This window comes from Elephas maximus, chromosome 13, assembly GCF_024166365.1.
Source record: "Elephas maximus indicus isolate mEleMax1 chromosome 13, mEleMax1 primary haplotype, whole genome shotgun sequence".
NCBI classification, from domain to species: Eukaryota; Metazoa; Chordata; class Mammalia; order Proboscidea; family Elephantidae; genus Elephas; species Elephas maximus.
In genome coordinates, this window is record NC_064831.1 from 75,168,150 (window position 1) to 75,193,465 (window position 25,316).

At 44.3% G+C, this 25,316-nt stretch overlaps 1 protein-coding gene across 4 annotated transcripts in view; it reads left to right on the forward strand.

The window, feature by feature from the left end:
- The window catches only part of BLM (BLM RecQ like helicase), a 106,896-nt gene extending 88,962 nt beyond the window's left edge, over positions 1 to 17,934 (forward strand). For 3 of the 4 annotated variants that reach the window (XM_049905604.1, XM_049905602.1, XM_049905605.1), the window contains 5 exons: positions 4,671 to 4,870; positions 5,863 to 6,055; positions 12,105 to 12,227; positions 14,222 to 14,423; positions 17,566 to 17,934. In XM_049905604.1, the coding sequence (XP_049761561.1) occupies positions 4,671 to 4,870; positions 5,863 to 6,055; positions 12,105 to 12,227; positions 14,222 to 14,423; positions 17,566 to 17,743 (896 nt within the window). In that variant the 3' untranslated portion in view covers positions 17,744 to 17,934. The remainder of the gene's footprint in view (positions 1 to 4,670; positions 4,871 to 5,862; positions 6,056 to 12,104; positions 12,228 to 14,221; positions 14,424 to 17,565) is intronic. The other variant, XM_049905606.1, reaches the window with a different exon arrangement.
- Positions 17,935 to 25,316: the final 7,382 nt, after the last annotated feature.

Below are 25,316 nucleotides of genomic sequence, written 5' to 3' on the forward strand. Positions count from 1 at the left end.
TTAATTAGGCCAGTTATTTTATAAAATTGACAGTCACTGAGATGAGAAATGTTCACACACAAAAAAGAAAATATTAAAGCATATACAATTTAATCTTAGTGAGCAGAATATAGCTTGCTTAGAGGGCTACCTGTTGACTGACTTCCAGTTTAAGATGGTAGTCTGAGCATACGTATCTGTCTTCTCTTTTTCTTGAGACCCTTTTAAAATGATAGTAAGGAAATAAAAATGGGTTTTAAGGAAATGAAAATGAGGATTAAACCCATAACAGCATAGAGAGCAGGAGAGAAACCATCGGATTGTTATTGTTTGGTACCATCAAGTCGATTCTGACTCATGGTGACCCCACGTGACAGAGTAGAACTGCTCCATAGGGTTTTCTTGGCTATAATCTTTATAGAAGCAGGTCACCAGGCCTTTACACTAACCTTTTAGCCAAGCACTTAAGCATTGCACCATCAGGGTTTTAAAATTTTTTTAGGAAATGGGTGGAAGTATGTTGACAGATGAAACAAAATGGCGTAAACCACAGCCCAAAATAAATGAAGAAGAGCGTTATAACAGAGGAAGGAATATCAGCCAGGCAGTACCCCATCACTAGGCTTCAGGCTTAAAGTCAAGAGGTACAGAGAGTAGAAGTGAAAGCAGAGAGCCAAAAACAGGGAGAGGGATGTTTAAAAAACTGCAGTAAGTACCTCCGCTGCCTCATCTCCCAGCACCCTACACAAAGAAAGCAGACAGCCTAGAATTAATTCCTCCAACAAAAATAAATCAAGTAACTGCCTGGAGAGTTCAAGGGCAGCTGAGTTACGGGCCAGAACCCCAGAGTAATGCTCTGCCATTTCTGGCATTTGGGGACTGCCCAGCCTAAGGTCTGGTCCTACCCACTTACCCTAATGCAAAGCCTGGTAGTGGGGTATCCCCATTCACAGGACAAATTTTGGGGGAAATAGACCTAGATATAAAACAGCGGAGGAAACCCACCTGAAAAAAAAAAACTAACCTAGTATCTAAAGGTTAATATAAATGAACATAAGCGAAAGACCTAAATAAGTAGAATATATGACCCTGTAGGATAGAGATAATTTAGGGCGGATTCCTGATGAAGTATCTTCCTGAAGATTTAGAGATTAAGATACTGCATTCTTTAAATAACGATAGCATGTTATGGAAAAGAAACAAAGAATTAAATAGCACTGTTAGAAATTCTTTAAATGACAAAATAAATTTAGTGAAAGGTTAGCAAGTAAAGTCAAGAAAATCTTCAAAGACATTAGCAAAAGATGTATGGAAAACATGAGAGAAAAAGAGGATCAATCCTCAAGAGATTTAAAATCTGACTAATAAAAATTTTAGAAATAGAATATACAGAGAGGAAATTATGAAACAAATTATATACAAAAATTTCCCAGAGTTAGGAGAGAGAAAAACAGCCTTCAGAAGAAAAGGCCCACTGAATGCCAAATAGGATGCTTTAAAAAATTTTTTTCTAAGACACAGCCTAAGAAATTTGAGAATATGAAGAATAAAGAGACAATCCTGAAAACTATTGGAGAGAAAAAACAGGAACCAAACCCAGATTGGCATCAGATTAAAATCAGCAACCCTGGAGACTAGAAGGCAAAGAAAGTGCACATGATATGATGCAATAAACGGTGGAACTAACCTGTTGGGCCACTGAGAAGAAATCCCAGGATCACAGCTCTGCGCCAGGTCCAGTGAGCAGCCTGTGCACCTTGTAACAGGAAGTCAAGACGAATGGGTTCCAAGCAACATATAGAACGAATGAGAAACAAAATTTTTATTGATAACAGTGAAGAATGCAAATGTTGCTTCTCAACAAAAAAAGGAGAAAGGTACTTAGAAACTCCGGGGAAAAATTATAGGAGAAAGCCAAGATCAAACATAAAGGAAATTAAACATGACTTTGAATAATCGATAAAATACAGAGAGAGAGAATCCGCTTGACCTGGATGCAGTAAACATTCTTCTTTGGGTTACTCAAGGGTGATGACATTGTTCCAAATAAGGAAGGAAACTTGTCATAACACAAATAAAAGTACGGTAAATCAAGATAGAAGATAGGGGTACAGGGAGGGCTTGGGGTGCTAATAACTTCCTCTTACATACCCAGGAGGGGAGTGGTCAGCAGTTCTATATGTAGTTGATGGGCAAGAAATAGAGGTTTATATATAATTATATTATTGAAAGTTATAAAAGTAATCAAGAGATGAAAGAATGTAATGATAGAACTGGCAAAATTTTGGGAAGAATGAAGGAAAGGGAGGAGGGCGTAAGTGAGATAAAGCCTCGTCTTTCATAGATAAATGCCAGGTGGTTACCCATGCTAGCAGAAGGATCCTGTGATTTAGGGTTCTATATGGAGGTAACCAAGGGCGGCACTGTGGTGAAACTCTTGGATGCTAACTGAAAGATTGGCCTTTCGAACCGCCATCTGCTCCTCAATAGAAAGAAGGTGTGGCAGTCTGCTTCTGTAAAGATTTACAGCCTAGGAAACCCTATGGGGCAGTTCTACTCCATCCTATAGGCTTGCTATGAGTAGGAAATATACTTGACGGCAACGGGTTTGGTTTTTTTGGTTTATGGAGGTGATAACCACCAGTTGGAATCCGCCAGGCACTCCTTGGAAACTCTCTGGGGCAGTTCTGCTCTGTCCTATAGGGTCTTATGAGTTGGAATGGACTCGACAGCATTGGGGTTTTTGGGTTTTAACCACCAGAAGAGCTGAACACAAAAACCTTTAAAGCTATTTGCCTTGGGGAAATGAGTGAGTCTGGGGAGGGGAAGAGTGGGCCCAAGAAATGTTGACTGCTTTTCGTTATAAATCGTCTGTACCATATTTTCTCCCCATATATATTATTTTAATTAAAAATATATAAAGCAAGTAATAGATTCATCCATTAAAAAAAATTAATAGCCTAGATTAAAGTACGAAAATGGTTTGCTCAATTTCACGGCCATTTCTTCCTGATCTGCTCATTCCCTCAGGGAAAAAGCAGGCTTTAGTGCTGGGCTTCTTTTCCTGATTCTTATCTTCTCCTGGTTTGGGCCTCTTTTTTAGGAGGGAGGGCAAGGGCTTAGAGATAAAATAATTTATTATAAAAGTGACATATCATCACTCTACATAATATGTAGAACACTGAAAAATACAAGTAACTACAGAAAACAACTACTGCTAATATTGTAATGTGTTTCCTCACAATCGCATATTTATCATATTGTCTCAGAAATCGACTCAACAGCGCCTTGCAACAACAACTTACATGATTTATGCTATTTTTATGTAACAAAGTAGAAGCATTTTTCTTATTTTTTATTCTTCTAAAGCATGGTTTTTAATCATTTATATTTTATATTGATGAAAGAAATATTTTTAAGTAGTCTGTATTTTACGGCACATCGTTCTATTATAAATAATACTATGATAACTAGCCTTTTAAATAAAACTTTGACTATATCTCTGCACTTTTCATGGAGATTACTAGAAGGATTATTACATCAAACATCTCTTCTGACACATTTAATTTTATAAATACCATCTCTGGTCCTACTACTCGTTAATATCAAAGTGTTTAAGTCTATACTTGTCACCCTCACTAATGAAATGCATACAAATTCCAAAACAGTTTAAGCACAACACCCCACATTCTTCAGTTTCTCGTTATCTCTCAGTGTTTTTCAGAAGATGGTTATGTTTCCTCCAGCTTTGTTAGGGGCCCTCAGCAGTAGGATTGGTCCATATCACCCAGCCCACCATCACCAAAATAAGAGCCCTGCTATTCTGTACTGTGACATTTCAGGGATACTTGAAGAAAGCAAAACTTGAATAATTCAGTCTATATGGCCAGAAGCCATCTGAATTTGCAATAATGTAATTATTTGGAACTCCTAAAATAGAGCTGAATCTTTACAAAGTAACAGTTAATTCTGATTATAATCAATGTCACAGGCTTCTTAAGTGGATTGTTATAATAAAATTGCATTTATGATGAAGACATTAGTAATTATAGCAGCTTGGATGGGAAACAAAGGAATGCAACCCACTCTGGTGCTCTGAGCCAGCAGGAGAAGGAGGGAAGTGTACTCTTTCTCTGTCTGCCTTCACCCCACTCCTTGCGTATCTTGTGGGGTGTTGTGCTTAAACTGTTTTGGAATTTGTATGCATTTCATTAGTGAGGGTGACAAGAAGTATAGACTTAAATACTTTGATATTAATGGGTAGTAGGACCAGAGATGGTATTTCTAAAATTAACAAAACATTTTTTGGAACTAGATCAATAATACACAGCTATCCTAATATATCACAGCGATATGAAACTAGTATAGTTTATGTAAACCCTTTCTTTGATTTCTTTGCTCTAATTAATTTTATAAGCTGGAAATGCAACATTTTAAAATGATAAACTGCTGCTTTTAGTCAATGCATATTATTTAAAAATGAGAAAAGTACATCAAACCACAGAAATTTTAGAGCCCCACTCAGATATTCTCATTTTACAGAAATGAGTGTCTGTTTGCACGGTGGGTGTTCCTGTGGGAGATATTATCTATTCCCATTTATCTAGTCTTGTCCGTGAGTTTTCAGCCTCTATTTGATGGTGGTGATGTACCTGCAGCTACTAATCTAACTTCTTACACCATCTTATCAGGGAGTAAGAGTGCGAAAATTCAGTCGGGGATATTTGGAATGGGATCTGCTTATTCACGACACAACGCTGAAAGACTTTTTAAAAAGCTGATACTTGACAAGATTTTGGATGAAGACTTATATATCAATGCCAATGACCAAGCAATTGCCTATGTGATGCCTGGAACAGAAGCCCAAACTGTACTGAATGGGCATTTAAAGGTATGGCGCTTGCAGTGTTTATTATATTTTATTATCTCACAATCAGTGAAGGAAAGTATATTACTATAAATTCTAGTGCATCTTCCAAAGTTTGCTGTTGTTGTTAGGTGTACATAGCAACCCTACATACAACAGAACAAAACACTGCCCGTCCTGCACCATCCTCACAATCATTGCTATGTTTGAGCCCATTGTTGCAGCCACCATGTGTCAGTCCCATCTCAGTGAGGGTCTTCCTCTTTTCCATTGACCATCAGTCCAACTGTGAAGATTTTTGTTTCTTTATTTTGAGGTGTAATCCAAACTAAAGGCTGTAGTCTTTGAACTTCATCAGTAAGTGCTTCAAGTCCTCTCTGCTTTCAGCAAGAAAGGTTGTGTCATCTGCATATCACAGGTTGTTAATGAGTCCTCCTCCAATCCTGATGCCCCGTTTTTCTTTCTGTAGTCCAGCTTCTCAGATTATTCCTGCAGCATACAGATCGAATAAGTATGGTGAAAGGCTACAACCCTAACGCACATCCTTCCTGATTTTAAGCCACGCAGTATCCCCTTGTTCCGTTCAAACAACTGCCTCTTGGTCTATGTACAGGTTCCACATGAGCACAATTAAGTGTTTGGGAATTCCAAAGCTTATGAATACTGAATTTACATATACTGTCCAATATGAATGTATTCTGTTCTTATTAATTTGGAAAGAGGTATTAAAACTGAGCCCAGGTAATGTGACACCTGTCAAAACGAATTTAATGGGTCAGCAGATTATTAAATCTTCATACATTCATTAAATAAACGTTTATCAAGAGGCTGTTCTGTGCTAGGCCCTTGAGCTGTAAAAATGGAGAATGCACAGCCCCTGTTCCCAAGGGCTTGCTGGCAACTTGGGCAGAACAAAAATACAAAAAAAATAAAAGCAATTCAGCATTAAATAAGGCAGCTGTTTGGGTACAAGTGTGCATATACACACCCTTATGCTTTCTTTCTCTCTCACAAAGGTAGACTTTATGGAAACGGAAAATTCCAGCAGTGTGAAAAAACAAAAAGCTTTAGAGGCAAAGGTATCTCAGAGAGAAGAGATGGTTAAGAAATGTCTTGGAGAACTTACAGAAATCTGCAAATCTCTGGGGAAAGTTTTTGGTGTCCATTACTTCAATATTTTTAATACTGCCACTCTCAAGAAGCTTGCAGGTAGGTCTTCTGTTACAAAAAAAAACATGGTACAGGTTAATAGGCCAGAAGTTAATTTTGCTAAGGAACTTTTTAAAGGCATAAATATATGTCTTTTTTATTATTATTGTTCTTTGGTCTCTAAATAGAAAGCTTAAAAAAACAATTTAAATTCATTCTCGAGATAAAATTTATTCTTTAAGATATATGAAGTATTTTATTATTTACAAATGGCATAATTTTATACTTTTGTAATGCTGGACGTTAGGATATGGATAATTGTAACCTCTAAAACCAGAATGATACTCATTTTGTCACTTAATGATTTTCTGCTGATTGTTTGCCTGCCTTACGGTGTTGGCAATGTTATGTACAAATGTTTCTGCAATGAAAATCCAAGTTCCTTATGAAAGGAGATTGTGTCCTATGCATCTTTGAACCATGATCTAGCACACTGCCGTGTCTTTAGTTAATAAATACTTGCTGATCTCATTTATTTTCATGGCTTCAGACAGCTCAACCCACTATTTCAATAGTAAAGTCCTTGGAAAAATAAGTTGTTCACATAATCGACTCACCAGTATACATTACCTTCCCTATTCTTCTTCATAAAAATCTCTTAATCACCACCTTCCCTTTTCCATTCCCATCCTATCATCATAGGTCATTACAGTATGTCCTCAACTCTAAGATGCTATTTTAAGACACTGTTATTTTATGGACTACTAAGAAAGAAAAAATTCCGCTCATTAAACTATGACACAGTGCTTTTACTGAAAGAATTGTTTTTGAGTTATTTAGAAATATGCTGTATTTTTATGCAAAAAACACATGCCTTCTAAGTTCGTTTGCCAACCATGCCCTGGCTTCAAGGTATCTTCATAAATACCACTATGCCAATTTTTTTTACAAGTTGCTGTAAACATACCTTGGGGTAGGGGGTGTGGTCGACAAACAAATGTGAAAGTTGCATGTTATTTGCATTAAAATATGTTACTTTTGTCATGTAACTCTGCATATGTAGATCTATGTATTATATATTTTATATATATATAATCAAAATAAATTGATTTAGGCACTTTGTAGGTCATGTTAAGCACTTGGTTGTTGCTTGCAGGAAACTATGAAATTGTGGTCATTCCCTCAAAAGACAGATATCTGCTTTATAATTGCTAAGTTTATTCCGTTACTGTCTCTGTGCTTTTTCGCACTCACAATCACGTTTTCATTTCAATGCTAATCACAGCATAGTCTTTCTGAAGACATTTCATATGGCAGTTAAAGTCAACATGCAAGGAACCAACATGGCAATGACTGTTGACGTGCCCACAGTATTAATAGCTGTGACTGAGTTCTCAAAGGCACAGGCAGTGACAGCCACGTTACAGCTGCCATTTGGCCATCAGCAGTTGTAAGACACATCTTAATGTCAGAGATGCTAAGGTATGAAAAAGTGTGTCTTAGAATCAATGAAATAACAGTATTTCGCTCCTAGGCCATTAGTGTAGTCTCTTAACTGGTCTTCTTACCCTTCAGATTTGATATACATATGTTAAAATGATATACATTTTAATTTTTCTAAAACTACAACAGCTCTCCACTTCAGGGTCCAGTACAAATTCCATCAAGGGTCTACATTGCCCCTCCTACTTTATCTTCCACTAACTCTCTTCATAAATCCTTGTTCTGTCCAACAGGCCTATCCCTTTTCCCCAAACATAGGAATGATATGAAAATCACAGATTTGAAAGGATTTGAAATCCACCATTATTTGAGAAATTGTTACTCCCTCACTTCCCCATAGCCAATCTATCGATAAAGCCTACAAACCCAGCCTCCAAAACCTAACTGAATCTGTCTCTTGTCTCAGCTCCACTACTGTCTTCTAGTTCAGTCCATCCTTGCTAACCCCTGCTGTAGCTTCTACCAGGGCTCCTAATTCCCACCTTTCCCTTCACAGTCCATTTTCCATACAGCAATTGGAATGATCTTTAAAAATACAGGCCTTCCCAAAGCCAACTCTTCAGACAGGGATTGTTGTTGTTCCCGTTGTTAGGTGCTGTCAAGTCGGTTCTGACTCATAGCGACCCTACGCACAACAGAACGAAACACTGCCTGGTCCTGCGCCATCCTTATAATCATTGTTATGCTTGAGCTCATTGTTGCAGCCACTGTGTCAATCCACCTTGTTGAGGGTCTTCCTTTTTTCCGCTGACCCTGTACTCTGCCAAGCGTGATGTCCTTCTCCAGGGACTGATCCCTCCTGACAACATGTCCAAAATATGTAAGACACAGTCTCGCCATCCTTGCCTCTAAGGAGCATTCTGGCCGCACTTCTTCCAAGACAGATTTGTTCGTTCTTTTGGCAGTCCATGGTATATTCAGTATTCTCCGCCAACACCACAATTCAAAGGTGTCAGCTCTTCTTCGGTCTTCCTTATTCATTGTCCAGCTTTCACATGCGTGTGATGTGATTGAAAATACCATGGCTTGGGTCAGGCGCACATTAGCCTTCAGGGTGACATCTTTGCTCTTCAACACTTTGAGGAGGTCCTGTGCAGCAGATTTATCTGATGCAGTGCGTCTTTTGATTTCTTGACTGCTGCTTCCATGGCTATTGATTGTGGATCCAAGTAAAATGAAACCCTTGACAACTTCAATCTTTTCTCCATTTATCATGATGTTGCTCGTTGGTCCAGTTGTGAGGATTTTTGTTTTCTTTATGTTGAGGTGCAGTCCATACTGAAGGCTGTGGTCTTTGATCTTCATTAGTAAGTGCTTTAAGTCCTCTTCACTTTCAGCAAGCAAGGTTGTGTCATCTGCATAACGCAGGTTGTTGGTGAGTCTTCCTCCAATCCTGATGCCCTGTTCTTCTTCATATAGTCCAGCTTCTCGTATTATTTGTTCAGTATACACATTAAATGGGTATGGTGAAAGAATACAACCCTGACGCACACCTTTCTTGACTTTAAACCGATCAGTATCCCCTTGTTCTGTCTGAACAACTGCCTCTTGATCTATGTAAAGGTTCCTCATGAGCACAATTAAGTGTTCTGGAATTCCCATTTCTTTGCAATGTTATCCATAGTTTGTTATGATCTACACAGTTGAATGCCTTTGCATAATAAAACACAGGTAAACATCCTTCTGGTATTCTCTGCTTTCAGCCAGGATCCATCTGACATCAGCAATGATATCCCTGGTTCCACGTCCTCTTCTGAAACCGGCCTGAATTTCTGGCAGTTCCCTGTTGATATACTGCTGCAGCCGTTTTTGAATGATCTTCAGCAAAATTTTGCTTGCGTATGATATTAATGATATTGTTCTATAATTTCCACATTCAATTGGATCACCTTTCTTGGGAATAGGCATAAATATGGATCTCTTCCAGTCAGTTGGCCAGGAAGCTGTCTTTCATATTTCTTGGCATAGACAAGTGAGCACCTCCAGCACTGCATCTGTTGGTTGAAACATTTCAACTGATATTCTGTCAATTCCTGGAGCCCTGTTTTTCGCCAATGCCTTCAGAGCAGCTTGGACTTCTTCCTTCAGTACCATCAGTTCCTGGTCATATGCCACCTCTTGAAATGGTTGAATATCGACTAATTCTTTTTGGTATAATGACTCTGTGTATTCCTTCCATCTTCTTTTGATGCTTCCTGCGTCGTTTAATATTTTCCCCATGGAATCCTTCACTATTGCAACTTGAGGCTTGAATTTTTTCTTCAGTTCTTTCAGCTTGAGAAACGCCGAGCATGTTCTTCCCTTTTGGTTTTCTATCTACAGCTCTTTGGACATGTTATTATAATATTTTACTTTGTCTTCTTGAGAGGCCCTTTGAAATCTTCTGTTCAGTTCTTTTATTTCATCAATTCTTCCTTTTGCTTTAGCTGTTCGACATTCGAGAGCAAGTTTCAGCTTCTCCTCTGACATCCATCTTGGTCTTTTCTTTCTTTCCTGTCTTTTCAGTGACCTCTTGCTTTCTTCATGGGTGATGTCCTTGATGTCATTCCACAACTCGTCTGGTCTTCGGTCACTAGTGTTCAATGCGTCAAATCTATTCTTGAGGTGGTCTCTAAATTCAGGTGGGATATACTCAAGGTCATATTTTGGCTCTCGTGGACTTGCTCTGATTTTCTTCAGTTTCAGCTTGAACTTGCATATGAGCAATTGATGGTCTGTTCCACAGTCGGCCCCTGGCCTTGTTCTGACTGATGAGCTTTTCCATTGTCTCCTTCCACAGATGTAGTCAATTGGATCTCCGTGTGTTCCATCTGGTGAGGTCCATGTAGGCGCTGTTTATGTTGGTGAAAGAAGGTATTTGCAATGAGGAAGCCGTTGGTCTTGCAAAATTCTATCATTTGATCTCTGGCATTGTTTCTATCACCAAGGCCATATTTTCCAGCTACTGATCCTTCTTCTTTGTTTCCAACTTTCACATTCCAATCACCAGTAATTATCAATGCATTCTGATTGCATGTTTGGTCAATTTCAGACTGCAGCAACTGATAAAAATCTTCTATTTCTTCATCTTTGGCCCTAGTGGTTGGTGCGTAAATTTGATTAATAGTCATATTAACTGGTCTTCCTTGTAGGCATATGGATATTATCCTATCACTGACAGCATTGTACTTCAGGATAGATCTTGAAACGTTCTTTTTCACGATGAATGCAACACCATTCCTCTTCGAGTTGTCATTCCCAGCATAGTAGACTACATGATTGTCTGATTCAAAGTGGCCAATACCAGTCCATTTCAGCTCACTAATGCCTAGGATATCGATATTTATGCGTTCCATTTCATTTTTTGATGATTTCCAATTTTGCTAGATTCATACTTCATACATTCTAGGTTCCGATTATTAATGGATGTTTGCAGCTGTTTCTTCTCATTTTGAGTCATGCCACATCAGCGAATGAAGGTCCCGAAAGCTTTACTCCATCCACATCATTAAGGTTGACTCTGCTTTGAGGAGGCAGCTCTTCCCCAGTCATCTTTTGAGTGCCTTCCAACCTAGGGGGCTCATCTTTCAGCACTATATCAGACAATGTTCCGGTGCTATTCATAAGGTTTTCACTGGCTAATGCTTTTCAGAAGTAGACTGCCGGGTCCTTCTTCCTAGTCTGTCTTAGTCTGGAAGCTCAGCTGAAACCTGACCTCTATGGGTGACCCTGCTGGTATCTGAATACCTGTGGCATAGCTTCCAGCATCACAGCAACACACAAAGTATGACAAACTGACAGACATGTAGGGATTAGACTAGACTGTAAGATAGAAAATGATACTGGGGAGGAGTGAGCTCAAGTAGACACATGAGACTATGTGGGCAGTTCCTGTCTGGAGGGGAGATGAGAAGGCAGACGGGGACAGAAGCTGGCCGAATGGACACGGGAAGTACAGGGTAGAGAGAAGGAGTATGCTGTCTCATTAGGGGGAGAGCAACTAGGAGTACATAGCAAGGTGTATATAAATTTTTGTGTGAGAGACTGACTTGATTTGTAAACTTAAAGCACAATAAAAAAAAAATACAGGTTTGTCTAGCTACAAGGCTGACGTGCCATCTCTGTGCAGAGGATGCTAAGTGCCTACTTGTTAAAGTCGCAGTAAATACTTGCTTTGTCCCACGTAGGGAAAGACTAGAGGAAGGACAGGTTCAGGCTGGGAGAAAGCAAGAATTCAGTTATGGTCTTAGGTCTACAGACATGGAGTACAGGGGATAAGTCAGAGCTGGAAATTCTCAGCAGCTAGATAAGTCTTCCTAGTGGAAACAGTGTGTAAGAGAAAAGTTTGGTCAAACTCCTGAGGCCCATGCTCAGGTCCCACCCACATGCATGCCCTTTGCTTCCTCTCGCTTCCTGCCCTGACATCTGCACCATCGCTCCTGAAATTGCTGTGCCTGTCTACTCCCTCTAATGATGCCAACTTCGCCATTTAGAGAATTAGTCCTTGTGCCCAGTGCTTTGCAGTTAGTTGGCATTTAACAAACGTGCTGAATGGGTGAATGAGCATGAATTCAGTGGGTTTTCTATGGACTGTAATTTAAATTCCTAATTTTATCCCCATGCACAGAATCTTTATCTTCCGATCCTGAGGTTTTGCTTCAAATTGATGGTGTGACTGAAGACAAACTGGAAAAATATGGTGCAGAAGTGATTCCAATATTACAGAAATACTCTGAGTGGACATTGCCAGGTTAGGTATACAGCCCAAATGTGTGTTTTCTAAAAGCTTGTCTTAATGTTAAGCAGTGCATCTCACTAGATTAGAAGTTGCGGTTTCTGGGTTGTGTTAATGCTTCCTACACGCTGACACACAGAAGTTCAAGTGCTCAAAGCAGCCCCCCAGGGGTACCAGGCATATTTGAGAGGGTACTCAGTGCCAGCTATTGAACCTACTCATAGGATCCAAAGGGGGACCTTCGGGCCCAGGAGTTGCTAATTCTGTTAAGGCACATGCATGTGGACTCGGAAGCCCTAGATGCCGATCCTGGATCTGCCACCATCTCACTCTGCGTGATCCTTGGCAGGCTGCAAGTACCTCTTTGTGCTTCAGTTTCCTTATCTGAGGAAGGAATGTGTTATCTAACAAGCATGTCTAAAGATAAAATTAAGAGAGTAGAGTTTAAAGTGTTATGGAAAAATGAGCTTGTCATTGGAATGCTGGCCAGTCTTCTTGTTAGTCATTGAAAGACATGCCTCCGTGAGGGCATCATTAGCAGCCGCTCCCCAAGGTTACATTAAGCTCTGTCATGTTGCATCTCTAATTACAAGCCTCATCCCGAGCTATACAAAGCATTGACTAAGGGAAAATGGAGAACAAAGGAATATTTTGTTGCAGGAGATGGTAAGAGCGCAGAAGCCCTCTGCCCTGCTCTCACATAGCCCCGTGCTAAGACACAACGAAAAAGCCAAGTTCAATGTTTTTCCCGACTCTGTAAGGGCCCAGGGTGGAGCAAATGGAAGTTGTAAGCAGGGTGAGGAGTGAGGGAGCGTGTATTTCGACTTGTCTCTCCACAATCATTTTTTATCCACTAACGAAATGCCGAAAAGTAAGGGTTTCATTAATTCTTCTATGTGGTAATTATTCCATTAAAAGCCTTGCTGTGAATCCATTTGAAAAGGGAAATAATCTCTTGGTAGGAGCTCGTCACTGTTTTAGTGTAGTCACTTGTTTGGAAGGGGGTTTTGGCCAACATCAGACAGTGCTGCTCTGCAGAAACAGCTCAACAGGGTGGTGAGAACTCTCCCGATGATAGAGGACTCCGGGTGCAGACACTGCGCCAAGCACTTTGCCTGTTTTCTACCATTTAATCCTCACAGCACCCATGTCGCAGGTGAGGAGAGTGAGGCTCTCATTTTCCCAAAGTCCCACAGCTAGGCTGGCAGAGCTCCTCACCCCCAAGCTGCACAGCCTCCCTGTGGGGACCAGGGAAGGACGGAGCAGGGGTCCAGATGTGGAGTCGGTGCCCTACCAGGCAGTAGGATAACGGGAACATGGAGAGGGGCTCCCTGTGTGCCCGGTGAGCGAGTTCATGCTTTTTAGGTGCCTTGGGATGTAAATACCTTTGGAAATTACCATCTTCTTTGCAAATTCATGCTTTCATAAATACCCGTTTCCTGCACAATATGTGAAGTCATGTTCACAACGACTATGCAAAGAAGCGTTTTTAATATAGAGTAAAATATGCTCTAGAATTTTCTGATGCTGTTTACTAATTAACTATTGCTCAAGGATGAGGTACAGACAGACCATAGTTATGTTTCTCTTACATTGGGTTTATTTTTCAACACGTTTAAAATGATTTTTTTTTTTTAAGTTACCTGGTATTTATATTCCACTTTATATTTTCAAAGAGCATAACAGGATTAATTGCCCAATCAAAAGAGGAACTCAGGTCACCCACAACAGCGTGTTCTAAACCTGACGTCTCTAGTTAAAGAGCATCACGAACTCTTGAATTCTGATTCCCTTTCATTGACAATAAATTGCCATTGAGCATTTCGGGGCTTTGTGAAATTTTAAAAAACAAATGAATGTTCTGTTCTTGCCGAATTGTTGACTCCTTATGGTAGAGAGATCCCGGGAAGGCAGCTAGCTACAAGTGAAGCAGTCCCCTCTAGTGTATGTCTTCACGCAGACTGTGAACACCTGCAGCTTGTAAAACCTGCCTTGTTGTCCTTCTGCAGCTGAGGACAATTCCCCGCAGAGAAGCCTGTCCAGCAGCAGAGGCCTCGGAAGAAATACCCCTGAGGAGCTGGGTGAGGAAACACCCATATCTTCTCACTATTTTGCAAGTAAAACCAAAAATGAGAGAAAGAGGAAAAGGATGCCAGCCTTCCAGAAATCTAAGAAGAGGAAAAGTGGTTATGGTGGTTCCGGTGCACAGGGGTATGTTCTGTGATGTCTTTGGCAACGTGGGGCAGAAGGGAGAAGAATACAAAATTCTAACCGCTCCGGTTTGCTTCCTAACATTTATTAAAATGAGCCATCCCTAAATAATTGCCTGTTCGGTTAGTGGAGTTATGATTAAGGCTTGATCCAAAACTTGACATTTGTTTCAGATTTTTCTAATACCTGCTCCTGTCTAAGCAGATGATGACTAAAGTTTTCTCATTTGCAAAGTGGGGTTTTTTTTTTTTTGTTTTTGAGAATTGCTCTTAGGAGACTTTTCCACCTCAAGTACTATAAATCATACCCTATCTAGATAAATAACAAAGGGCAGCTTTGTTTCCTCATGACTTTTATGATCCTGTTAATACTTGCTACATTGCTTTTGTTGCTGCAAAATCCTGTGTACCTCCGCCTTGGAGGCATGTCCACACTCCCTGCCACTCACTGATGCTGGGAGAATTGAGCTCCCACCTGCGTGAGAGCATCAGCAAGGAGGCCAGTCAAGCCAGGTACCTTTAGGGGCTGCATAAATGGCTTATATCTTCCCTTCCCTCTGGGCTGGGACATGTCTGCTTTGGGGAGCTCTCTGCACACCAGCAGAAGTACAAAGCTACCATCATCAAATACTTTGTAATGACCTTGGCAACGTTCCTTATTTCTCCATCATCGCATTGTTTCTGCCAGCCCCTGTTTCCTGTCTTCTGCAAGGGCACTGTCTGCTTTCTGCCTTGTAGGTGAGGTCTGGCAGGATTGTGGTCACCCCGTACATCTGGAGAGTGTGATCCCAAAATAACTGCACACTCTAACAGAATTTCCTGCAGAAAAAAGGAAAACAAGTCCTCAGTGAGCTTTGCAAGCTGTTGCATTTCTTTTGCAGTTTTTCTACATCTTTTCCTTCTGGGTAATAAAAAAACCAAAATTGGCTAGAGGAAAGGGAAAGGAAGGCAAACGTTACCAAATTGTCGTTTTCTTGTTCAATCCATGAAACAAACATCTTGTATGTGGTAACCCTTCTGCCAGGGTACAGAAATTAAAGGCATTAGTAAATGTTAGTTTAATTTTGTGGTTTGTTTAGTGCGCAAGTGACCAGCAGATGTTCTTCGGCGGGGACATTTTTATTTTCTTGCTTTTTTCCTCTGGCTTTGGGGAATACTCATTTCCTCAGTAGCTCACACCAAGCAGAAGGAGACCTGAAAAGACATCTGGTCCGACCCCCTGGGGTCTGTGATGAGGAAGCTAAGGCTCTGCCTCGGGAGGGCTCGTCTGGCTGCCCACGCCTGGCCAGGGACAGGAACCGCAGGACTGGATGCTCACCCATGCCACCCCGCACTTTCAGTTTTGCTCGTTGTCCACAGATATTCCTTGAAGAAGAACACGATCTTCCATCTCAGTTTTACTTAATTGTTAGAACAAAGCAAACTGTATTTTCAGGTTCACTGCTGTTAGCTTCCTGATTTAATTGCAACAACTTTTGTTAGAAGCGTGGAGCACTTGGCCCTGTCACCTTGAATTGAATCAAACAAGCAGCAGTAAAACTCACAGTTGTCCAAAAGCCATTAGCAGCCTGACGCTAGTTTGTAATTAGCCGATGTGTTTAAAACGGGATTCTTTTCAAATCCCTGCTGGCTGAACTCGTACGTTTTGTAACTTTTTTTCACCCTTGTAGCAGCCTCTTTGAAAAGAAAAAAGTGGAAGCCAACTAACTGTCTCTGTGCTTGGGCTCCAGCCTCACTTCCACTAAGCCACTCAGAAGGATAGTTCCCCCACCGGGCCGAGCTCACCTGGCGGAGCATCCCTGTGCGGTGAGAGAATGAGTGTGGCACCTGGCCGGAGCCCTCAGCGCTCTGTCCCACCCTCTCACATCTTCCAAGTCTCACACAAGAGCAAGTGTGCCCTGGCCTGCAGAGTGGGAGTCAGAAGGACGGCCTGTGGGAAGGCGCTGCTGTTGGCAGTTTCATTCTGTAAACCAACACCAACAGCAGGTTTTCGCCTGGGGCTTCATTTCTCAGAGGGAACCCAGAACAGGGAACGTTAGGCTGCTTCTCTGTGCCTTAGCACATCTTTGCTATATTCTGCAGCAAGACTGCCCTCCAGCAAGAGTTTAAAAATGTTGAAAAACCACTCTACACCCAGTGCCACCGGATTGTCATACCCACAGGCTGGCGGCCCTGATACTCGGACCCTGGAATTTAGAGATGGAGGCATCATGTGCATGGCTCGGGCTCTGGCATTCACGTTGTGCATGAATTCCGCCTGGTTCCACAGCACCAGGAAACGCTTGTGGAAAGAAAGGCTTCTGCAGATAGCGCCGCCCTTATCATGGTGCACATGCAGGGCCGGACAGGGTTTTGCTGTTATCTTCAGGTCAGCAGAAGTGAGGTGCTAGAAGGACTTGGTGTTGGACTGTGGCAGGGGCTTCTTCCCTGGCTGTGAAGGGCAGTGAGGGGGAGGTGATCACTGGCACACGGCTCAGAGGGCATCGAGCTGCTGGCACTGTGGCAGTGACAGAAAGGCCAGGTGGTGGATGGGGCTAAGAACACCTCAGTGGCCCTCCCTGGGGGATCACGTCTGCAGCCCTTCCCTTGGCTGGCAGAAAGGAGGCTCAGCTCCATTCACCCTCCCTGGCAGCACAGCAGCCAGGCTAAGGCAGGGCCCCCACTCTAGCCTACTTCCACACACCCACAAAACCACCTTTTCCCACACTGTGCAAGTGCCGTAATTCTGCAGTGTCTGTTGTTTAGGCATAGCAGGTTGAGACAAGGTGTTTCACTTCCTTCATTTGGTTGGAATAGGTTGGGGTATGTGGACCCCAGTTCTGTCATCTGGAGGGAGAGGAGGATCCGTTATAGGCTGTGAAAGGTGTGGGTAGAGGGAAGTACACGGGGTTGGTCACAAGTCAGAATTGAGAAACAGTTGTGGACATTTTAGAAAGGCAAATGTAGGAGACGTCTGTGTGAAGGCCGTGGCCCTGTAGTCCTTCAGTAGTGAAGGAAACTTAGCTCCTCCAGGGCATGGAAGCTGCCGATGCACAAGACCTAGGAGAGTCACGTATTGTAGCTCCATGCGGTGAAAAGAAAGAAGGCTCTTCACTTTTGTTTTTATTTAACATTTTAACTTTCTTTTCTTTGTCACATTTCAGGGGACCCATCGTGTGCAGGAAGACATCTTCTAAAACTAAGTCCTCCGACATGTTTGGATCTAGTTCATCCTTCGTCGGTTTTCAAGCGACTTCAGTAGCCAGTAGGAAACTGGGGATTATGGCTCCACCAAAACCTAAAAATAGACCATTTCTTAAGCCTTCATATGCATTTTCATAACAACCAAATCACAGTGTACATAGATCTTATTTCTTGTCTGTCAGGATCTGACCATCTGTGAATATAAAACTGTTAGTCTTATACCATTTGTAATTTTTTACCCAGAATATATTAATATTTAAATAAATGCTTGGGGGTGATGGTTCTTATTTTTAAAATAAACACTTTTCTTCTGAATAAGCACGATTTGCTGCCACTGCAAGCGTTGTGGCCGTTGTTTCTCAGAACGTCTGAACAGCAGCTGAGTCATCCCAGTGAGAGAAATTCTAAGCACAACGTGAAACCCAGAAGCCAAAGGAAAAGGCATACACATGTGACCCAGTGAAACTGCGAGACTGTTTTTTTCTTTTTTTTTATTTTGTCGTCGTTGAGAATATATGCAGCAAAACACACACCAGTTTAACTGTTTCTACGTGTACAGTTCAGTGACACTGATACATTCTCTGAGTTGTGCGACCATTCTCACCCTCCTTTTCTGAGTTGTCCCTCCTCCATTAACATAAACTCACTACCCCCTGAGGTTCCTGTCTGACCTTCCGAGTTGCTGTTGTCACTTTGATCCCATATAGATAGTTCTTAAAAGAGCATAATGCTCAAGGCAGACAATTTTTACTAGTTAAGCTGGAATATTGTTTGGTCTTAAGAAAACTTGAAGGGGTATTTTAGTTTAAGGTTTAAAGATTATCTCAGGGCAATAATTTCAAGAGGTTAGCCAAGCACCATCGCTCCAGGAAGTCTGGAGTCCATGACAATTTCAAATTCTGGCCTGTATTTTGCCCCTTTTGATCAGAATTCTGCTATAGAATCTTTGGTCAAAGTGTTCAGTAATGGTAGCTGGGCACCATTTCCAGTTCTGGTCTGTTGGCAAAGTAGACAGTTGTTCATGGAGACAATTAGCCACAAACTAATACTTTTTGTATAAGAAAGACAACATAAGCAAAGTTAAAAGACAAATGATGGGGAAAATATATTACAAAGGATTAATATCCTTAATATGCAAAGAGTACCTATAAATCATTAAGAAAATAGCCCAGTAGAAATGGATATGAATATGCTGTTCTCAGAAGAAAAAATACAAATAGCCCACAAATATATGAAAGTGCTCAATCTCCCCAATTAAAAATTAAAATGAGATACCATTTTTTTGCTGATCAAATTGTCTACACTGGATAATATCTCAAATCTAGGGTCAAGAAAAGTGTGGTCAAACAAATTCATATTCCGTTGGTGAGGATATCTTAAATGTTGATGTCCTTTAGTATTGTTAGGTGCGTTGAGTCAATTCTGACTTATAGCAACCCTGTAGGACAGGGTTTCCAAGGAGCAGCTAGTGGATTTGAACTGCTGATCTTTTGGTTAACAGCCAAGCTCTTAACCACTATGCCACCAGGGCTTCCCTGTAGTATTAAACAAAACAAAACCTGTTGCCGTCAAGTCGATTCCAACTCATAATGACCCTAAAGGACAGAGTAGAACTGTCCCATAGGGTTTCCAAGGAGCAACTGGTAGATTCAAACTGCTGACCTTTTGGTTAGCAGCCGTAGCTCTTAACCACTGTGCCACTAGGGTTTCCCCTTTAGTATTAGGGAGGCTGTATTTCCCAAGAACACTCATTAGTAGTCTGTTTGGCCAGAAAGTCTTATAAGGTGGGATTTTGGTAACCTTGCTTGGTGTCCCACTTCTCTCCTTGACCTCAATCAGGAGGGGAGAGCTAGTGTAGTGCCCAGTCAGGACTCTGCCAGAGGACTTTGTGCTGAGGTGGGTCCTGTGCCCACCCTGAGGAGCCACCCCATAGGTGCACACCTGCTTCCTGCCTCCTGAGCGCCACTTCTCAGGCGTTATCCCTGAGTTTAATGCAGGGGGCTGTCCAGAGTCTGTTGAGGGCTGAGCACTGTTGCCTCAGGATGCTTCCAGAGCTAACATTTCCAGGAATGGCGTGGGGGAGACAACATATTTTCAGAGAAACCATCTTCCTGGCAAGCCGTGACTCGCTGAGTCAATTGTTCCAAAGAACCTTCTCTGATGAAAAGACAGGAAAGACAAAGTAGGCAGTCGCTGAGACTGCTGCAATAATGTGGCCTTGGAGAGGAGCTGGTAGACAAAAACATTGGTGGGGAACCTCTGGCCATCCCACCACCATCTCCACCACAGCTGCTGCTCTGGCCTGAGGGTGGGGCCAGACCTGAGCAGAGCTGATGCCGCCGACCTTGGGCCACTTCTGCAGCTCTGACCTCATCCATCCATTTACTGCGTCCTTCGTTGCACCAGACACTGGAGATGTAGCTCACCCCATCAGGAGTGTAGGCCTCTGCTTCCCAGGGAACTGGGGAAGACAAAGACAGTGGGGGCGAGGGGTGGAGGGTGAGGCGAGGCAGCGCTACCCATAGCCCTGAGAAGGACAAGGCCGACCCCTCGTCCCCACCGCCCAGCAGGAACCTGAGACCCACAGAGGTTTAACTTGCTCAAATAGCCCAAGTCACAAAACCAGGCCCCACACCCAACTCTCAAAAAAAAAATTAGGTTGGAACAGACTGTTCAAGCCTTGAGAGCAGGCTCAGGAAAACAAGCTGCACCCTTTCAGCTCAACCCCCAGCCTTCCAGGTACCCCGGGGACACAGCTGTACCCACGCAGGCAATCCCTGAAGGGCAAAGCACGGACTGTCCCTGACCCAAAGTCCAGGGCCTCTGGCAGCCAAAGATGCAGAAGGAGCGGGCCGAGCCCTGGCAGGGCCCTCCATGGGCACAAGTGTCCCCTGTGGAGAGGGGAAGGGGCACAAGTCCATGTCCTCCAGGGCAGCACCGCCAGGACCCATCACTGTGCCACCCTCCCCTGGGTGCAGGGAGGCCTGAGGGAGGGGCATGGGCACAGGGCTCTGGACAAGGAGACCTCACTCTCCCGCCCTGCCACCAGCCTCCAGCTGCATGCACCCACCCTCACCCACTGTAAGAACTCACTCCAGAGAGCTGACAGGTCCTTACACACCCCCAGGGACAGGGAACCCACTACCTCACCTCACAGAGGAGAACAAACATGGAGGCATGCTCTGTGCCAAGGAATGTTCAGGAATTTCACGTAAAGGAATGCCCTCCTTTAGTCCCTCCGACAGCCCTAGGAGGCCGGCACATATTAGCCTTTTCTTATGAGGAAACTGGAATTCAGAGAGGTTATATAACTTGCCCAAATCCACACAGCTAGAAAGTGGTAATAAGTAGGGTAACGTACGTCTCGGTTTGCCCGGAAGAGTCCCAGTTTACGCCTGTTGTGATAAGTAACAGCAACACAGCTCCCCTGTACTCTCAGAAGCGCTCCAGTCAGACAGTACCTTGTAAGGAACCCAGTCTGTGTTCCCGGGACCTGTGTTCTTTCCCTGAACGACCCACACCACCCGGCCCCATTCTGCCATTCAGAGACTCAGCAGCCTCCTGCCCTCACCTGCTGGAAACTTTGGGCCCTGCTGTAGGCTTCAGGGGCACAGGCTGCAGAATTACGAGCCAGCACAGCTGAGCTGAGGTTTTTCTCCAGAACAGGAAGCACAGACTGCTACTTCTCCCCTTCCTGCACCTGCTCCAGGCCCTGAGGTCCACCCTGTCTTTGGGAGGCACTCAGCATCCCAGGCCCAGCTCTTGTATTCTGAGCAGCCGCAGGCAGCAACTACAGCCCTCACCCAGCCCTGGGCTCCAAACCTGACAGAGGTCCCTAAGCAGGGCGACAGTGACCTATGGGTGCTCTGTGAGGGCTGAAGTGGCGTCCCCCAAGGGGCTCTAGCAGCCACGTCTCCCTCAGTGCAGCCGCTGTGCCTCTGCGTGACCTCACAGTCCAGGTTCAGAGAAGCAGGTGGTGGGGCGTGCTTCAGTCCATGAGCTCAACCTCTGGTTGCTTCAAGGCAAGGGCTCGCTTTCTGCAGCTGTGCAGAGCAGCACCCAAACTGTAGGACAAGCACCCTTGGCCTTTAGAAAGCTCCTGCTTTCCAAAAAGCCCTCATCCTCCTGTTCTTCCCTCCCATGTCTTTCCTCAGCCAACCCATGTTCCCTGTTGGTGCAAGGGGAATGAGATAGGAGAAAGACCCCACAGTGGTTGGCGGGGGGCGGGGGGAGCTGAAGGCCTCTGTTTTCCTGGGACAGGGCAAGAGGGTGTTCAGAGTCCAAACTTGAGTCCACAGAACCCCAGGGAGAGAGGCACCACCTGAGCAGGCCCTGAGGCTGGGTCCCTACTGCCTGCCAATGTGAAGGGAGGGGTGGAGGTGCCAACCACATGGTTCCATGATCCCACAGAGGGTTCAGTGACCACAGGGAAGGTGCCAGGATGGCACTCAGATGTCCCTTAGGCTTAGGCCTACACAGGATGCAGGAGTTTGCCCCAACGGGCCTCCGTCACCATGGGTCCCATAGACAGGCCTGCCATGCACAAGGGCCTATCTACCCAGTGCCAGCCAGGAGCTGCGGTGCGCCACAAAGATCCAGCCCTGGCCATATACCGAGGTCTGGGTCAGAGCAGAACACACGGGTCTCTGCCTCCCCACAGGGAAGACTCCTCCCATGGGGTAGAGTCTAGAGCAGAGACCGTGGGCAGGAGGTAGGGCGAGTAGTGGGGTGAGGTGCTGGAACTCCTGACCCAGGGGGTCCTCACTGCAGCCAGGATGGGGCCCTGAAGATTCCCCATTAACAGACTGAAAACCCAGCCTGGAAGGAAAGGCATTGGGGAAACTGAGACCCAAGGTCAGAGTCCTGCTCAGACCGAGCATCCTGGGGCCTCTTCTCTGCCGTGAGGAGGAGCATCTTGTGACTGGGGGAGGCAGCAAGTCAGCTGACTTCAGATACAGAAGCAGGAGTGACTGCGGTGGCTGTGGTGAGCAGCTGGAGGTTAACAGTTACACCAGCAAGAAGTCTGCCCACGCGAGCCACCACAGACATACCACCATGCACGTGGGCTGCGTACACCATGAGATGGGACCTGTGTGCCCATTAGTCCTCCACCAAGGTGTGTGACCCTGCTCTGAGCCTCGATTTCTCATCTACAAAATACACGTAATACCTGGGCCTTGGCTCCCAGTGCCATTGGCCATATATTCTACTAATTAACATTTGTTGGCCAGAGCAGAGAGAGATCCAGGCCTGGACCTGGCCCTCGGCGTGGTCACAGGCAGTGAGGGAAACAAGCAACAACTTTGAAAACATCCCACAGGTATGACTAACCTGTATTAAAACCAAAAAAAAAACAAACCCAGTGCTGTCAAGTCGATTCCAACTCATAGGGACCCTATAGGACAGAGTAGAACTGCCCCATAGTTTCCAAGGAGCACCTGGCAGATTCGAACTGCCGTCCCTTTGGTTAGCAGCCGTAGCACTTAACCACTACGCCACCAGGGTTTCCTAACCTGTATTAGTGATGCTAATATTCCCTCCCCTTCCCAGGCAGAAGACAGGAAGGACCTGTGGTTGCTTCGGGGTGGATTTGGGGGCCCTTGGTTCAGGCTCCATTTCTGCGCCCTGGGCTCAGGGTCTCCTATGATGTGTGGAACATGTACATGTGAGTGCGTATGTGTGTGTATGAGTAAAGGTGTGTGGCAGTGTGAGCATGTTTGTAAGTGAGAGTGTGTGTCTGAGTCTCTGTGTGAGAGTGTGTGTGTGTGAAAGTGCAAGTATGTGTGAGTGTGAGTGTGGATGTGAGTCTAAGTCTGTGAGAGTGAGTGTGTGTGTGAGTCTGTGTATATGTGGGTGAGTGTATGTCAGTCTGTGTGAGTGTGTGCATGTGTGTGTGAGTCTGAATCTGTGTGTGAGTTTGTGTATGTGAGTCTGAGTTTGAAAGTGGGAGCATGTGTGTGTGAGTGTGCATGTGAGAGTGTAAGTCTCTGTGTGTGTATATATGGGTGTGTGAGCATGTATGTGTGAGTGTGTGTGTTAGCCTATGTATGTGAATGTGTGAGAGTGTATATGTGAGTCTGTGTGGGAGTGAGAATGTGTGTGAGAGCATGAGTCTCTGTGTGTGTGTGTGTGAGAGAGAGAGATATCTCTCCAGCTCCCCTTGCCTCCTCCAAGCTTGGCAGGTAGTTCCTCAAAGGATACATCCTCTCCCCCTCCCCCCAAAAAAACCCATGCGTTAATTTATTTTTATTTGAGAGCACATGATGAACCATGTAGATGTCTACTTACTGACCTGGAAAATTGGTCACAGGGGGCTGCTGGGGAGCTTAGTCAGATGGCCTCCCAGGAAAGCCCACCAAGGGGGCTCTCCAGCACACAGGGCCCCGGGCGGCCATGACACAGAGTGTCTGCTCTGTTTTGTTAAAAATATTTGTAAAAGCGGGCTACAGAACAACACAACTAGTGATGACGTCATCTGTCTATATGCACAGTGCCTGTTGTAGGGAGGGGCACCCACATGACCCACAGAGACAGAGAGAGAGGAAGGATGCTCACCAAAATATTACCAATGGAGGGACTGAGGTGACTTTGAATTTTCTGAATTATTTGATTTTTTACAACAAGCTCTGCACCTTTTTATAATCAGAATAAAGCAAAAAAATGAGCCTATGACTACTGGGCCTCGCAGTGGGTCCCCACTTCTTGGGGTACAACTTGGCTCCAGAAGGGCCATGGAGTTGGGATCCCTTCACCCTCCCTCCACCCCGGGGCCAGGAATTGGTCCCAGGGCCATGAGCTGGCATCCCCTTCCCAGGGCCCAGACTGGTCAAGGCCAAGTGGGCCTGGATCAGAGCAGCCTGGTGGCCTTCAGGCTGGGAACCACATACCTGTCATCTCCACCTGGGCTGTCCTGTGCCTTCCTCTGACAAGAAGCAGCACTTCTCCATGATGACAGCTCGTGCTGAGGGAACAAGCATCCTGGGTGTCCACACACACTGTCCCTGCTCTGCTCACAGGAGAAGGAAGTGAAGGAGGAGGGCCGCTGTGAAGGTATCTGCCTGGCCTGGAGAGGGTGGTGGGAAAGACAGGGCACGAAGACTTCCCCCTCTCACCACCTCTGCTGGCCTCACCAAGACATGTCATTAAAGTTGCTTCTAGTTGGCCTCAGTATTCACTTAGATTTTCTGGGGTTATTTTTGCATATTGGTGTTTTTGGTTAGTAGTGTTTTATCTGTTCCCCAAGAGCGAGGCCATTTCCCCATTTATTGATTTGGAAAGGCATTCTTTGTCATGCACTAGGAGCTCACAATCCCCAGCACGTGCTTCCAGCTCCTTCCTCTATCCTCTGCTCCTCGTGTCCCCTCATGTGTGGGGAAGGCTGTTCAGAAGACCAAGGTGCATTGAGGGGTTGGGAGCCTGAACTTCAGTCATTGGATCCCAACCTGTGCAGAGCTTCACATCAAAGATGAGAAGGCAGAAGCCTTGGCCAGTGGTTTTCAAGCTTGAGGGGCATCAGCATCACCTGGAGGGCCGGCGAAGGCACAGCTTCTGATCCAGGAGGTCTGTGGTGGAGTCCCAGGGTTTACATTTCTAACAAGCTCCCTGGTGATGGTGATGCTGCTGGTCCTGGGAGCACATTTTGAGAACCACTGACCTCGTAAAAATGGTTACCATGCTCAGCTACTAACAAAGGTTGGTGCTTCAAGTGTAC